The following is a 15,000-nucleotide window of genomic DNA, read 5'->3' as shown; positions in this document are numbered from 1 at the left end:
ATAAATGACTATCGGACCTTCGCCGGTCCCTCGAAGCATTTATGGACGACAGTGGAGGGAATGTGGAGCGAAAACAAGAGAGTGGATCGTTCCTTACGCGGGTGAACTTCTTCGCCTTTTTCTAAGTGAATGTGTGTGTGTTTCGTTGACCTGCCAAGACTCCCCGTAGAACATCAATGAGAAGCAAAGAAAGAACGAGGAAGGTGATACTGGTGGTAGCAGTGCCAAGCGAGTTTGATTGTTGACTTCCTCCGTCTTCAGCCTACAACATATATCTATTCGTGACTCGTACCGATTCGTCTGCTTTGGGAAAGGGAGGACCCTCTTTAAGTACTACTTTGAGTAATCGGCGATGTGATCTGGACGGGGTCATTGCTGAAGTTGTCACGGGCAAATTGGCGAGTCACGACGTTTTGTTTGAATTTCCAAACGATTCGGGTGCGCATCAAGTACCAAAACCATCAATAACAGCAGCTGGTAGATTCACCCACGCATCTAACCGAATTCAAACAAGTGTGGTCATGCGCCGTCAGGGGGGCAGTTTAGTGCGGGTGGTGGTGATATGTCGTAGGCCTCGCTTCCTTTTCAATAACTATGTACTGTCCATGATCGTGACATCCAACAAAGTGGGTGACAAGTGATTTTGCAAGAAGGTTTCTTGTGAACCGTTAAAACTGGGCACATGGCTTACATGATGGTGTACTTGTCATGCTCACACTCCACTAGGTTCAAGCACTCTGCCTTCGACCGTGGGGATATCACTATGCTTCCGACCAGAGAACGAGGAGGTCGCCAAGGTTAACTAGAGTATCATATTATATTCCTGCCAGGGGTGATCCCACGTAGTCGCGGCCACCGTCAGCACATAATCAACAATTTCTATTTCAGTGATTTTCTTTTCTTTTCAGTTTCACTAGAGGAAATGTAGAAATTGTATTTTAAATCATAATGCAGCCTGCAGGTTGCTATCCGAAAAAATACAGATTAAATAATACAAACATCAAGTTTCAAAACATGCGGCTCTTAAAGACGTTCAGAGAGAACCTCACACACATCCTTCTCTACTCCTTTATATTCTTCCTCTTCCTTCTACGGCCCCGTCATCCTTTGGTCGCTGCAGTGGCGGCCACTGTCCAAAAGGTGTCCTTGAAGTCCTGGCGTGTTTTTCCTCAAGAGGACAAATCTACAGGAAGCGGTAGGCCTTATATCTGACCCTTTTTAGGTCAGCGACCTAGATGGACTCGAACACGGACTTCGTGCCTCCGTTCTAACACACTGCGTTTGGTCGTCCACTCCCCCCCCCCAAAAAAAAAAAAATAATAATAATAATAATTCGCACTGGAAAGTCAGTAGTTATTATCGATGAAGAGAAGGTGGAGATAAGAAAATGAAAACGCTGGAGCGGTGGCTGGATGGCGTCGAGTAAGGAGGATGGCAAAGTCAAATAATGCACGGCACAAAACAGGCAGGGGGAGCAACACTAAAGAGGTGCCAAAGTCGTTGTCTGGGAAAGTGGCGGTCTCGGGTGCAGCGGATGTAACTCACTGGAAAATTATCTCGTCATAAAAGAAGAGGTGGAGGAGGAGGAGGAGGAGGAGGAGGAGGAGGAGGAGGAGGAGGAGGAGGAAGAGGAGGAGGAGGAGAAGGAAGACGAGGAGAAAAAGGGGGAGAAGAAGGAGGAATACGAAAGAGAGAAGGAGGAGGAGAAGGAGGAGTATGAGGTGGAGAAGGAGGAGGAGGAATAGTAGGAGGAAAAATACAAGGAGGTGAAGGAGGAGGGGGAGGTGATGGCGACTTCAGGAAAGACAGAACGAAGAACCGCGGCAGGTCCTGGGTGCATCCTGCGCTCGACTGTCAACGTACACCGGTACCTCTCTTGCCTACCGCCACCGCCTGCACTTGCACTACCTTCCACCACCTGCCTTCGCCAGCCATCCACCAACGAACCGGCCAGCAGGACTTAGCCAGTCGTGCCGGGACGTGAGCGCCTCCGTCCAATCCCGCAGCCGCCCTTCACACTTTTGTTCCCTCTGCAAAATGTGTCCGAAGCATTGCCTGCATAACAGAGCTCTGCTTTCTATGATGTACAGGAATCTTAGAGGTGTTGGCCTTCCTTTCGTCGAGTCAGGTCGCCTGCGACAACTAGCCATGAAATTCGTGGAGAAACAGATTCACTGACTCGGAGAAATTACTCGTAAATACAATCAGAGGCAGGCAGACCGAAAGAGAGAGGGCGGTAGAGAGAGAGAGGGGGAAGGGAGAGAGAAGGAGACAGATAGATAGAGAGAGAGGGAAGGAGATAGATAGATAAAGAAAGGGAGAGAGATACACACACACACACACACACACACACACACACACACACACACACACACACACACACACACACACACACACACACACACACACACACATATATATATATATATATATACATATATATATATATACATATATATATATATATATACATTCACTAGATTCACTAGATTCACATTCACTAGATTCTAGAGAATTATAAGCGTCAAGGTGGGTGAACAAGAGAGAGAGAGAGAGAGAGAGAGAGAGAGAGAGAGAGAGAGAGAGAGAGAGAGAGAGAGAGAGAGAGAGAGAGAGAGAGAGAGAGAGAGAGAGAGAGAGAGGTGAGCAAGAGAGACAGGTATATATATATATAAATATATATATATATGTATATATATATATATATATATGTATGTATGTATACACACACACACACACACACACACACACAAAATGTCGTCCACATATCTACCATAAGTGAAAGGACGAAGATGGGGAACAGAAAGAAACAGTAGAAACTTTACCCTCGTGTTCTAGAGCGTAGATGTTCTCAAGGAGAACCTCTATCTCCACTCTCTTCTGGTGACGGTAAAGTTTCTACTTCCCCCAACCTTTCTGTCGAATTGTTGTCCGAAGCAGGTAAATCTCGAGGTTCCTATAGGAGTCGTCTGATTGATGCCAGCCTGAAGAAAGCCGCTAGAGAACTCCGGGAAAACGAAGACATTGTTATAAGAAGAGCCGACAAATCTGCTGTGTTCGTTCTCCTGCCAAAGTGTGAGTACTTACAAAAGATGGATTTGATCTTGGGAGATGCCTCTAAATTTGAACGAATCTCCAGGGATCCTACCACCAAGTTGAAATCTAAGTGTAATGCCATAATTGATGCCATTAACACCAAAACCGGGGGAATCCACCTTTCCCGCATTTCTGGGGACCATGGTCCTGGCTATGCTTATGGCAATGTGAAAACACATAAACCCAACTACCCGCTTAGACCTATTATCAGCCAAATCCCCACCCCGACATTTTTGTGGAGGTCAGAGACCGGAAACATCTCCAGGATTTACGTGACGCGTTTATAAGTAGCTCTTGCCTTAATTTCACTCTCGAGCTGCATGATGATGGGTCCTTACCCTTCTTAGACGTGTTTGTTAAGCCAGTTGATAGCAAATTCGTGACTTCAGTTCACGTCAAAGAAACTAATGAAGGAAGATGCCTGAACGCCGAAGGAGAATGTCCCACCTCTTATAAAAGAAGTGTCATCCGCTCTTACGTCAACAGAGCATTCACCCATTGTTCTACTTGGCCCCTACTCCATCAAGAGCTTCAACGCCTACAGCAAGTCCTAGTGAATAATGGATTTTCCAACAAAGACGTCCAGTCTATCACCATGCAAAAGATGGACGCTTACATGAGATGTCACAACCCCCGCCCTGAGAAACGCCCTCCAATCCTTCTGCATTATAGATCTTTCATGAGTACAGCATACCGTACTGATGAAAGAGTAATGAGGGAAATAGTAGAACGTGGAACCCGTCCCATAGACCCCGAGGACAAGTTGGAGCTCCGTATTTTCTACAAAAACATCAAAACCTCTAACCTCATCCTAAAAAATAACCCTTTCCGTACCCAAAACCTCCTCAAAAGAAGTAAAGTCGTCTACGAATTCATCTGCCCACACGAAGACTGTAAGCTTCGTCCTTCTTCCTATATAGGAATGACGACAACTTCTCTTTCCCGACGCCTCACTTGCCATTTAAAGAACGGAGCTCCGAAGAAACACTTTTCTGACACACACTCTACTCCTTTGTCCAGGGAGATCTTGGTCGACAACACGAAGATCCTAGATTCTGCCAATGACAGCCACCGGTTGGAGATTCTAGAGGCCCTTTATATTAAGGAAAAAAAACCCTCTATGAATATACAAAATGGAATGACCCCACTGGCTCTGGCTACCCTACATGGACACACGTTCACCACCACAATCAACTCCAAAAGAAGATTTGACAGAATATCACCAAGTCAGCCCTGGACATAAGACACACACTACAAGAAACTCCAGAATCACAAGGGACAGATTCCCACTGAGTCCACCCTTGCACAAAATCCCACATATTCACTGTGACCTCTCCTAATTACCACTTCAGTTTGTTTTTAAACCTCTCCCAATTACCACTTTAGTTGTATATAAACTGTAACAGCTTTGTACCAAATATATTTTGTACTTGAAAATGCTCAAAGATGAGCGAAACGTCGTACGGTAGTATTTTATTCCGCCTCCCTGATGAGCCGAGATCTCTGATTAGAAAACTTGAGTCTATCAACAAGAAGTTGATTCTAGCCCAAGCTGCGGTCAAATTTATTTCAACATGTATAAAAGAAGAATTACTGGTGGAGAAAGAAACGAGGAAATAATAGGAGAATTTATTGCTGACATTTCGACCTCACATTGTCTTTATCAAAGCTTACAACATTTGGTCACAATCGGACAAAATATATACACACTCCCTTCATCTCACGGCCACCTGGGAGAGCTTATTGCCGGGGCTTTATTGTTCTGAAATTATTACATTACTGGTAGATTTTGTCAGGCATACAAAACCTTCTCTATTATTTATGTTTTCATTGATATTGATATAAGCAATTTCAATTGTTGTTCTCAAACTTTTTGTATAACCTTTATTAAGAACAACCGCATTATTCCAGTCTGGGAGATGATCTTGTTCTTCGATGTGTGTAATAATAGAATTAGTTGTCCGGTGTGTTTTCACATCATTTTTATGTTCAAATGACCATTTTGTAAGTCCTCGACCAGATTCTTCATAGTATGTTGAAGGGCAACTTTTACATGGAATTTTATATAGGACACTATTTTCATTCGTCGCATTAGTATTTTTATGTCTAATGATCTAACTAATCTTGTGATCTGCTGTCCTTGCTATCCTTATGCCTGCTTTCAAAAGGAATGTGTCAAGGATTGGACTTATTTCAGTGTTTGGTACAGCTATATAGCGTGTTTGTCTCTCAACAATTTCTTTATTTCCATTTTTACTTTTGCCACTTATTAATTTCGCTTTCTTTTTTAGCTTACATAATAACCCTTCAGGATGATTAAGTTTAATAAATGTTTTCATATGTTCCAATTCTTCTGCCAGGAATTCTTCATCACAAATTCTAAAAGCTCTTAAAAAGAAACCTATTACTGCAACTGATTTATTTCTCTCACTATGACCCGAGTAATAGTGAATATAATCTTCTTTATTTTTGGGTTTTCTATATACTGAGAATTTGACATTTTAACCTTTTCTGTGTATGATGATATCTAAAAAAATTAATTTGTTATCGTGTTCAATTTCAACTGTGAATTGTATGTTTTTCTTTATGCTGTTTAATATTTTTAACTTATTGTCAGTATTTGTCTCTTTAGGTATTACTACTATAATGGAATCAACACATCTCATCCATTTGCTGTCCCTACCCATAACTGATATATAATTTTCTGATTCTAACATCGCCATATATAAGTTTGCTAATACTGCAGAAATCGGGCTCCCCATTGCTAGACCAGAATGCTGAGAATATTCAACATCATTAAAAGTGACAAAAGTAAAAATAGAAATAAAGAAATTGTTGAGAGAAAAACACGCTATATAGCTGTACCAAACACTGACATAAGTCCAATCCTTGACACATTCCTTTTTGAAAGCAGGCATAAGGATAGCAAGGACAGCAGGTCACAAGATCAGCCAGATCATTAGACATAAAACTACTAATGCGACGAATGAAAATAGTGTCGTATATAGAATTCCGTGTAAAAGTTGCCCTTCAACATACTATGAAGAATCTGGTCGAGGACTTACAAAAAGGCCAATTGAACATAAAAATGATGTGAAAACACACCGGACAACTAATTCTATTGTTAGGCACATTGAAGAACAAGATCATCTCCCTGACTGGAATAATGCGGTTGTTCTTAATAAAGGTTATACAAAAAGTTTGAGAACAACAATTGAAATTGCTTATATTTATATCAATGAAAACACAAATAATAGAGAAGGCTTCATATGCCTGGCAAAACCTACCAGCCATGCAATAATTTCAGAAAAAAATAAAACTCCCGTAATAAGCTCTTCCAGGTGGCCCGTGAGATGAAGGGGTGTGTATATATTTTGTCCGATTGTGACCAAATGTTGTAAGCTTTGATAAAGACACTGTGAGGTCAAAACGTCAGCAATAAATTCTCCTACTATTTCCTCGTTTCTTTCTCTACCATCATTCAAAAATCTGTCAGTATTTTTATTCAATATATATATATATATATATATATATATATATATATATATATATATATATGTATATATATGTATATACATATATATATATATATACATATCCCGTCTAGGGTATTGGCTTTATATGCTATTGTGGGGTTAAAAGTTGGTCAGTAGCATGCAGCCGATACTTTCGGGTCTATATGGGACACCCTTACAGACCAGAGCCACGCAACATTTTGTCTGTGATAGAGGAAATCTCTATTCATAGAGAAATTATCCTACTTTGTCATACTGCGACTGTCCCTCCGTTACGCTGCCCTCCACTCTTAATGCTGTCCTGTACCACTTCTCTTAATATTCATTTCCTTTTTCGCCCAACTCTGTGATAAGGGAGAAAAAAAAAAAAAAAAAAAAAAAAGGGGGATAGGACTAGGCATCCTACTCTCTGTGGGCCCAAAGGGAGTAGAGGAGGTGGAGGTAGAATGTAGATTGAGAGGAGCAAGTAAATGCTTTGGATTTAAAAAGTGTGATGAGAAATGGACATTTGGGAATGGATGCTAGGAGGAGATTGCACGAGTATGAAGGAGTGATTGAGCTGGCAGCAAAGTATGGGGCAGAAACATGGAACATAATAGAAGAAGAGAGGAAGAGTTGTTTTTTTATGTGTTTGAGATGAAATGCCTGAGAAGTATGGGAAGGGTTACTAGGCTGGGTAGAATGAGAAACGATGAGGTGAGTAGGAGAGCGGGAGTGGAAAGGGAGTTGGGAGATAGGGTTGATGAAAGAGTATTGGGATGGTTTGGACACATGAAAAGAATGAGTGAAGAAAGATTAGTAAAAGAGGTGTGGAAGGCAGAGGTAGAAGGAATGAACATGAGGGGGTGACCAAGGATGAGATGGATGGATGGGGTAAATGGGGCTCTGGGAAAGAGGAAGGGAAAAGACAGAAAATAGGGATGATTAATTTGCGTATTTAGCTGGGTTAAGGCATGGGGAACGCCATGCAGGACCAAACGGTGCACGCATATGCCTACTGAACGGTGACATAATTTCTTGGTGTGCCCAAAACACTTGCAGTTGAAACAGCGGCCTATCGAAGGTATCGTACGTATAGATGATTAAAGGTCAGTCTGAAGTAAATATCAGTGTATGGGTTGGGGTCTTATTATTTTTTTTTATTATCATTATTATTATAATTATTATTATTATTATTATTATTATTATTATTATTATTACTATTATTTCCTTAGTTCGGTATGCTGTTATCATTCTGTTTCCGAGTAGTCCTGCAGTCGTGGGATGTTCACTATTCCCACGTTGTTGTTGAATGTTGCATATAGTTTCGTTTGGATTGGGACATCAGCAAGAGTTGACAGTGACTGGACTCTGTCATTCAGAGCTCTTGATTCCGGTTCTAACATTAGGAATCCATTTCCCTGGGGCAACATTTGGTGGGACTTTTTTCACGCACGAAGTGACGAATTTCTTTTCACTTTAAGGGAACATTGTGCAGCAAAAAATGGTCCATTGGTGGTAATTAGGACCTTTGGTAATCCAAGTTAAGGTCAACTTCATCTCGACATGGGTTGAGAATGGAGCAGTGGTTTATGGCTCTGTTTCGTCGGCCAGGTGATCACCCCCTTCATTGGAAGCAGGGTGGGACAATGGCTACCATGCAGAGGGCTGTGGGTTTGGGTGGGCTTCTTCTCCCTCCTTGTTGTCTTCTTTATCACTGTATTATTATTCTTGCCACTGTTGAGTGTAACCTTAGTGGGGGCGGCTTCTTAGCCAGTCGAGTATGAGGGGGGCTACGTTTAAGGGGTCTTTTCTAACCCTTTGCCCGTGTGTGTGAGAGGAATAGGGTGGACCCTGAACAGGGTTGCATAATCGTGCAGGCTGCTACCGAACTCTGCTGCCAGCTCCATCTTCGTACAGGATCTATACCACCACACTGGGCCTATACCACCTATCGTGTGGATTGTACCTCCTACGTAGGGGGTCCCAAAGACCACCATCTCCTATCCCTGACGTCACACGTCACCGCCGAGGGACAGAATTATTAAGAGGAAGGACGAAGTCATTATTAGATAACTGGAAGGATTTTTTTTTTTTTTTTTTTTTTTTTTTACAGTGATCGAAGATACTGACAGCCTCAGTCGCTACATCACACGTTCCATCGTCTTCCCTGGTGGGATTCGATTCCAGGAGGCACAGCGAAGAGGAGGGACCACGAGGAGGAGAAGGAGTAGGTAAGACGAAGTTAGTCTTCCTCCAAGACTAGAATAGGCCAATTCTAGAACAGGTCGACACAAATATAGCGTTAGAACTGGCCAAACTTCCAATGTACTTTTCGTGAATATACGGGATGTTAACATTTGTAATGACCAGAAAGAATCAAAAGAAATTGTAGAGACGAAATGGATTTTAGATAAATTCTAGTATTATTAAAGATACATTTCTTGACGATTTGAATTTAAACCATGGTTTCTAAAAAACAGATGATTCCACTGTTAATTTTTTTTTTTCTCAACACCTAGGAGCGGATTTATTTCAGGTCATGTCAATCGGGTTTCGTCATGGACAACATAAGCCTTGCATTAATAGCTTCCTTATTCTATTTGATTCTATTTTCCTTCGCAGTCACCTGGAGGCTAATAAGCATCCCTGTCAAAGAACAATGATTCCATTTGTACTTACAAGCTGGCAACATGGAAAGATCAAGCAAACAAGAGGAACGCAAAGAAGGGAGGTGGGTGGCGAAGGTAGGAGAGGGGGGAGGGCAAAGAAGGAGGGAGGAAGGGAAAGGAAGAGGAGAGAAAAGTAGATGAGGGTAAAGAAGGTGAGGGAAAAGGAAGGGAGGGGAGAGGAGGGGAGTGGAAAAGGGGGAAAAGGAAGGGAGGGGGCGAGGAGGTGAAGGGAAAGGAGGAAAGGACAGGGAGATAGAGGAGAGGGGACTGGAGAAGAAGGAAAGGGAGGGAAAGAAAGAAAAGGGAAGGGAAAGGAAGGGAAGGAAAGGGAAGTAAAGTAAAGGAAGGGAAGAGAATGGAGGGAGAGGGGAGGGGAGGGGGAGGGAAAGAAAAGGAAGAGTAGAGAGGGTAGAAAAGAAGAGAGCAGGAGTGGGAAGGGGCGAGGACCAGAAGGATGAGGAAAAGAGGAAGGGGAATTGAAGGGCGGGAAAGGAAGGAAAGTGAATAGAAGAGAAAGGAAAGGGCAGGGGAGCGGAGGGTAGAAGAAGAGGAGGGAGTTCGGGGGGAGGGGAAGTGGATGGAGCAAAGATCAAAAGTTGGAAGGGAAGGAAAGGGTGGGGGAGGAAATAGCACGGTAGGGAAAGAAGGGGAATGAAAATGGCAGTAGGGGGAGGGATGAAGAAAGGGACGGAAGGGAAAACAAAAGGAACAGAAGGGAAGGGGAAAGGGAGGGAGAGGAGAAGGAGAGGTAAGGGAGAGAAGGGGGGGTAAAACAGGAGATGAGAGGGGAGGGGAGAGGAGGAGGAGAAGGGAAGGAAGTGGAATAAGAGGAGAAATCACTGAGTGGGGAAGGATGGGAGGGGGTGAAGGAAAAGTGGAAGTGGAGAAGAGGTGGTGATGTGCGTTATCATGCCTCAAACTCCCAACCCCTCTTTTTTTTCGGTCCTTGACTTGCCTTGGGGTGTCAGCGCCAAGTCAGGGTGAAGCGGCATAGCTGTCCTCATACCATATAGAACACCCGAAGAAGGGGGAGGACGAAGAGAAGAGGAGGAAGAGGAAGATGATGATGATGATGAGGAGGAGGAGGAGGAGGAGAAGGAGGAAGAGGAGGAAGAGGAAAGAGATCGCTGCGATCCCCGCTAGTAGCCTGTTTGTTACACCCTCGTCGTTTTGACATTTTTAAACCTCTCTCTCTCTCTCCGTTTCTTTCCCTCCTGTCTTAGTCTCTCTTGCCCATCTCGCACGTACTCTCCTGTGCACAAATATGCACAGCAGCGTCATAAGTATTCCTTTCTTCCTTTCTTCCTGTAAAGGGTGACTGACATCCTTTGTCAGTCAATAGAGTGTCTCTCCTTATCACTGCTGCTGACGACGCCAATTAATTTGTTGTGGCTGAGATGATCCAGGGCGAACAACTAGCCTCGTCAGCTAACGGAATAAGTCCTGCGCAGCAAAAGGGTTAAACATACCTCGGTAATTATCTTGCAATCCTGCAGTACACTCGTTCTGACTTCGGCCAGGCGGTTCTAGTCAGTCGAGCAAAACCCTCTCATGGGCGCAGTCCAAGGGTCAATATAATACAGCGTTTTGTCCCATACTTAGGTTTATGATGTTTTGTCCCTTACTTGGGCTTGTGGCAGTTTGTTGCGTGCTTGGGTTAGTGGCGGTTATTCGCATGCTTGGGAGTGCCTTAAGATCCTTTGCTTGTATATTTAAATTTGGGCTCAACTCTTTGATATATAATGCCTCTAAGATTGGGAGGCATTTATTGTCTGTACATATATCCAAAATCTCTGTATTTTCTTCTAGCATGTTTCTTGTCAGGGCTATGTCATGTTCAGTTCTTAGGTGATTTTTAGGGGCTCCTGATGTAAGGTGGAAAGAATGGCGACGGGATAACCTTATTGTCGTTATGCCAATATAGGTGGAGGGGAGGGCTTCGCAGTTCCCTCTGGTACATTTGAACCTATATATTATATGTGACTTATGATGTTCCTTTCTCTCTTGGTGTGGGCTGTTCTTAAGTAGGAATTTATTTTTTTTTTTTTATTTTTTTTTTTTTTTGCTTTATAATAAATCACTAAGTTTATTATTTTCTCTAGTTTGACGTTTTCTTGAAATTTTGTTTCATTATGCTTTCTCCTTCTTTGTAGGATGTTCTAAATGTGGATTTATGGTAAATGTTAATTTCCTCCATGTTATGGTTATTATCAATATCTTTGTACCAGTCGTTCATTATCTTCTTGGTCTGGCTGTTACGGCACTCCCAAGCATGCAAATGACCGCCACTAACCCAAGCAAGCAACAAACGGCCACAAACCCAAGTATGGGACAAAACATCATACACCCAAGTATGGGACAAAACGCCACAAAACCAAACGCGCGACATACCGTCATAACCCGAAGTCGGAAGTTCTCCTAAGCATACGCCAACCCGCCATTGCCCGAGCTACCCAGTGACCTCTCCCAGTTATCCAGTAACTTCCCCCAGTGAAGAGCAAGTATGAACACAAAAATACAAAATGTAATATCACCATTCTATTCTACGAACATTCTTCCCTAACCACAGAGGAAGAATGTCTACTGAAGAAGGGTCTTGTAACCACAGTCGCGATCCAGCTATAATGACTACCTATAGTGAAGTCGTACACCACCTTTCAAAGAAAAAGTCATCTCTATCTCCTGCCTTCTCCCTTCTTGTTCAACAAATATTCCTCTTTCTGAACGCACTATTCACTCCATCCATCCATCTCATCCTCGGTCGTCTCTTCAAATTCACTACCTCAACCTTTACCTACCACACCTCTTTTACTAATTTTTCATTACTCATTCTTTCCATGTGTCCAAACCATTCCAATAATCTTTCATCAGCCCCATCTGCCATCTCCTTTTCCACTCCCGCTCTCCTCCTCATCTCCTCGTTTCTTACTTTATCCAACCTAGTAACCCCTACCATACTTCTCAGACATTTCAACTCAAACACGTTTGAACTTTTCTTCTCCGCCTCTCTTAAATTCCAAGTCTCTGCCCCATACAATTCCGTGGGCACACTCACTACTTCATACAACCTCCTCTTTGTATCCATTCCCAGTTGCATAATTCTCACATCACTTTCTTTCCCCCAAGGCATTTACTTGCTTCTTTCAATCTACAAATTCCCTCCACCTCCATTCTCCCTTTCCTGCCACATGCAACCCCAAATACCTTCAACTTTCTCCTATCACATATCTTTCCAAACTCCGTCACTAGCTTCCACACCTCCTTTGCTAATCTTCCATCACTCATTCTTTCCATGTGTCCAAACCATCCCAATAATCTTTCATCAGCCCTATCTACCATCTCCTTTTCCATTCTCGCGTTTCTCATCTCCTCGTTTCTCTCTCTATCCAACCTAGCAATCTCTACCATACTTCTCAGACATTTCATCTCAAACACATTTAAACTTTTTCTGTCTGCTTCTCTTAAAATTCAGGTTTTGCCCCATACAATACCGTGGGCACAATCACCACTTCATACAATCTCCTCTTTGCGCCTATTGCCAGTTGCCTATTTCTCAAAACTCTTTTCAATCCCCCAAGGCATTTACCTGCTTCTCTCAATCTACTGTTTCCTTCCACCTCCATTCCCCCTTTTCCTGCCCCATGCAACCCTAATACCTAAAGCTATCCACATCCTCCAGCCTCTCTCGTTTCAGACTTACTTCCAACTCACTACCACCATCCTCTACCATTGTACATCTCATCCCCTTGCTTTTACTCACATTTACCTTCAACTTTCTCCTATCGCATACTTTTCCAAACTCCATCACTAATTCTCTTAATCTCCCCCCTGACCCCACCACAAGCGCAGTGTAGTCAGCAAACAACAACTGGCGCACTTTCCTCTTTTCTCCATTTTCTTTAACAACACCCAGTCCCCTGCCCATTATTCTCGCTTTTACTTCCCGCACCACCCCGTCCATGTACACATTGAACAGCCATGGCGACATGACATAGCCCTGACCCAGTCCCACCCTTACCTCAAAGCACTTGCTCTTTCCACTACTCTCGTAAAAACTCTTGACTGCTTTTAACAGCTTTCCCCTCAATCCCATATATCTGCAAAACCTCCCACAATGCCTTCCTGTCTACCCTGTCATAAACCTTTTCTAAATCCATAAAGGCTAAAAAACATTCTTATCTTTTCCCAAAGCTTTCTCACCTATCTGCCTTACCTCAACAACTTGATCTTTGCAACCCCTATCTTTCCTAAACCCACACTGATCTTCACAAATTACCCCCTCTGTTTCTCTCCTAATCTTTTTAATTAAAACCCTTCCATAAGCCTTATCAATTACACTCTAAAACTACTACACTCTGAAACTACTACGCTCACAATAGTCCCCTTTTACCTTGTAAAGCGGAAATACATAAGCACTCCTCCATTCCTCTGGCACTATACCCTCCCTTAGACACACATTAAACAACCTCACTAGCCAGTCCACTATTACTGTACCTCTATTCTTCAGATACTCCGCATGGCACCCTTCCAATCCAGGAACCTTATTTGCACCTCATGTTTTCTTATTTCTCCTCTATTTTCCTCCCCATCACCGTCATTTCCTTAGCGCCTCCCATACCACCACCAATCCCTCCCTATCCTCCTCCACATTCAACAGCTCTCAAAAATGCTCTGCCCATCTTCCCCTTACCACTTCCTCTTCCTTCAAGATCTGTCCATCCGCGCCTTTTACCTTTTCTTCTCTACTTGACTCACCTTCCCTTCCTTTCTTGATTTTCTTCTAAAACATTTTTATTGCTTTAATAAAATTAATTCTCTCATACCCCTCCCCATTTTACATATGCACTCCTTTTTGCTCCTTTTATATTTTGTTTTGCTTCTCTTCTTTTTTCTTTATACTTTTCATAATTTCCTCTCATTCTACTTTGCAACCAGTCCCTGAATGTTCGCTTCTTCTCTTCTACTACCTTCTTCATTTCATCATCCTAGCACTCACTACCCTTCCTTTCATTCCCTCCCATCCTTTGTGTTCCACATATAATCTTTGCACTATATTGTCACTTCTTCCATGAAACACCTTCATTCCTCTTCCACACGTACTTCCACTCTATCGTTTACCACCTCCCACACTTCTCTCAGCTTCTCCTTGTACTCCTGTTCCTTTTCCTTCTCATTGAAAGAATTTACTCTAAGCACCTCCCTACTTTCCGTCCTTTTCCTCTTTCTCCATCAACCCTTCACTCTCAACTTACCTTCCACCAAAAAAATGATCTGATATTCCCCCACTCTCTCCCATAAGCATATGTACATCCAAAACTCTTCCTACTCTTTTCCTGGGTACCACTATATAGTCCATTAAAGCCCTATATACCACCCTTCCATCAACTACCCTCGCCCATGTGTACTTCTGCTTGACTTTTTTCCAAAACACTGTGTCAGCTGTCATCAACTCTCTAAATACATCCCCACCATCAATTCTCCTCTATGATTTTTTCCTGGCACTTCACACTTCTCAACCACTCCGGCTATTGGTTCATCTCCTACCCTAACACTGAGATCTCTCAGTACTACTATATTGACATTTCTCCTTATATCATCTATACACTCATTTAAACCCACCCAAAAAGCCTCCCTTTCTTCTACACTCTTCTCAGTACCAGGCCCATATGCACTTACAAAGACCCACATCTCCCTTCCCAGTTTCACCTTTATCCATATTAACCTTGAAGAAACCTCCT

At 42.8% G+C, this 15,000-nt stretch overlaps 1 protein-coding gene across 18 annotated transcripts in view; it reads right to left on the bottom strand.

Annotated features, from left to right (window-relative positions):
* Window positions 1–15,000, bottom strand: part of LOC143017846 (dystrobrevin beta-like) — a 436,897-nt gene that overhangs the window by 306,844 nt on the left and 115,053 nt on the right. For 3 of the 18 annotated variants that reach the window (XM_076172801.1, XM_076172807.1, XM_076172797.1), the window contains exon 1: window positions 1–1,985. This exon is cut by the window's left edge and continues 148 nt beyond it. The exons of 6 other annotated variants lie outside the window; for them this stretch is intronic. In XM_076172801.1, the coding sequence (XP_076028916.1) occupies window positions 1–39 (39 nt within the window). In that variant the 5' untranslated portion in view covers window positions 40–1,985. Of the gene's footprint in view, window positions 1,994–15,000 lie in introns of those variants that run through there. 9 more of the 18 variants (XM_076172795.1, XM_076172808.1, XM_076172794.1 and 6 more) reach the window with 5 other exon arrangements.

This window comes from Oratosquilla oratoria, chromosome 33 (assembly GCF_046742065.1).
Source record: "Oratosquilla oratoria isolate Oo_2021 chromosome 33, ASM4674206v1, whole genome shotgun sequence".
NCBI classification, from domain to species: Eukaryota; Metazoa; Arthropoda; class Malacostraca; order Stomatopoda; family Squillidae; genus Oratosquilla; species Oratosquilla oratoria.
Note: the sequence above shows the minus strand (reverse complement) of the source record. Positions and strands in the feature narration are given on the sequence as shown.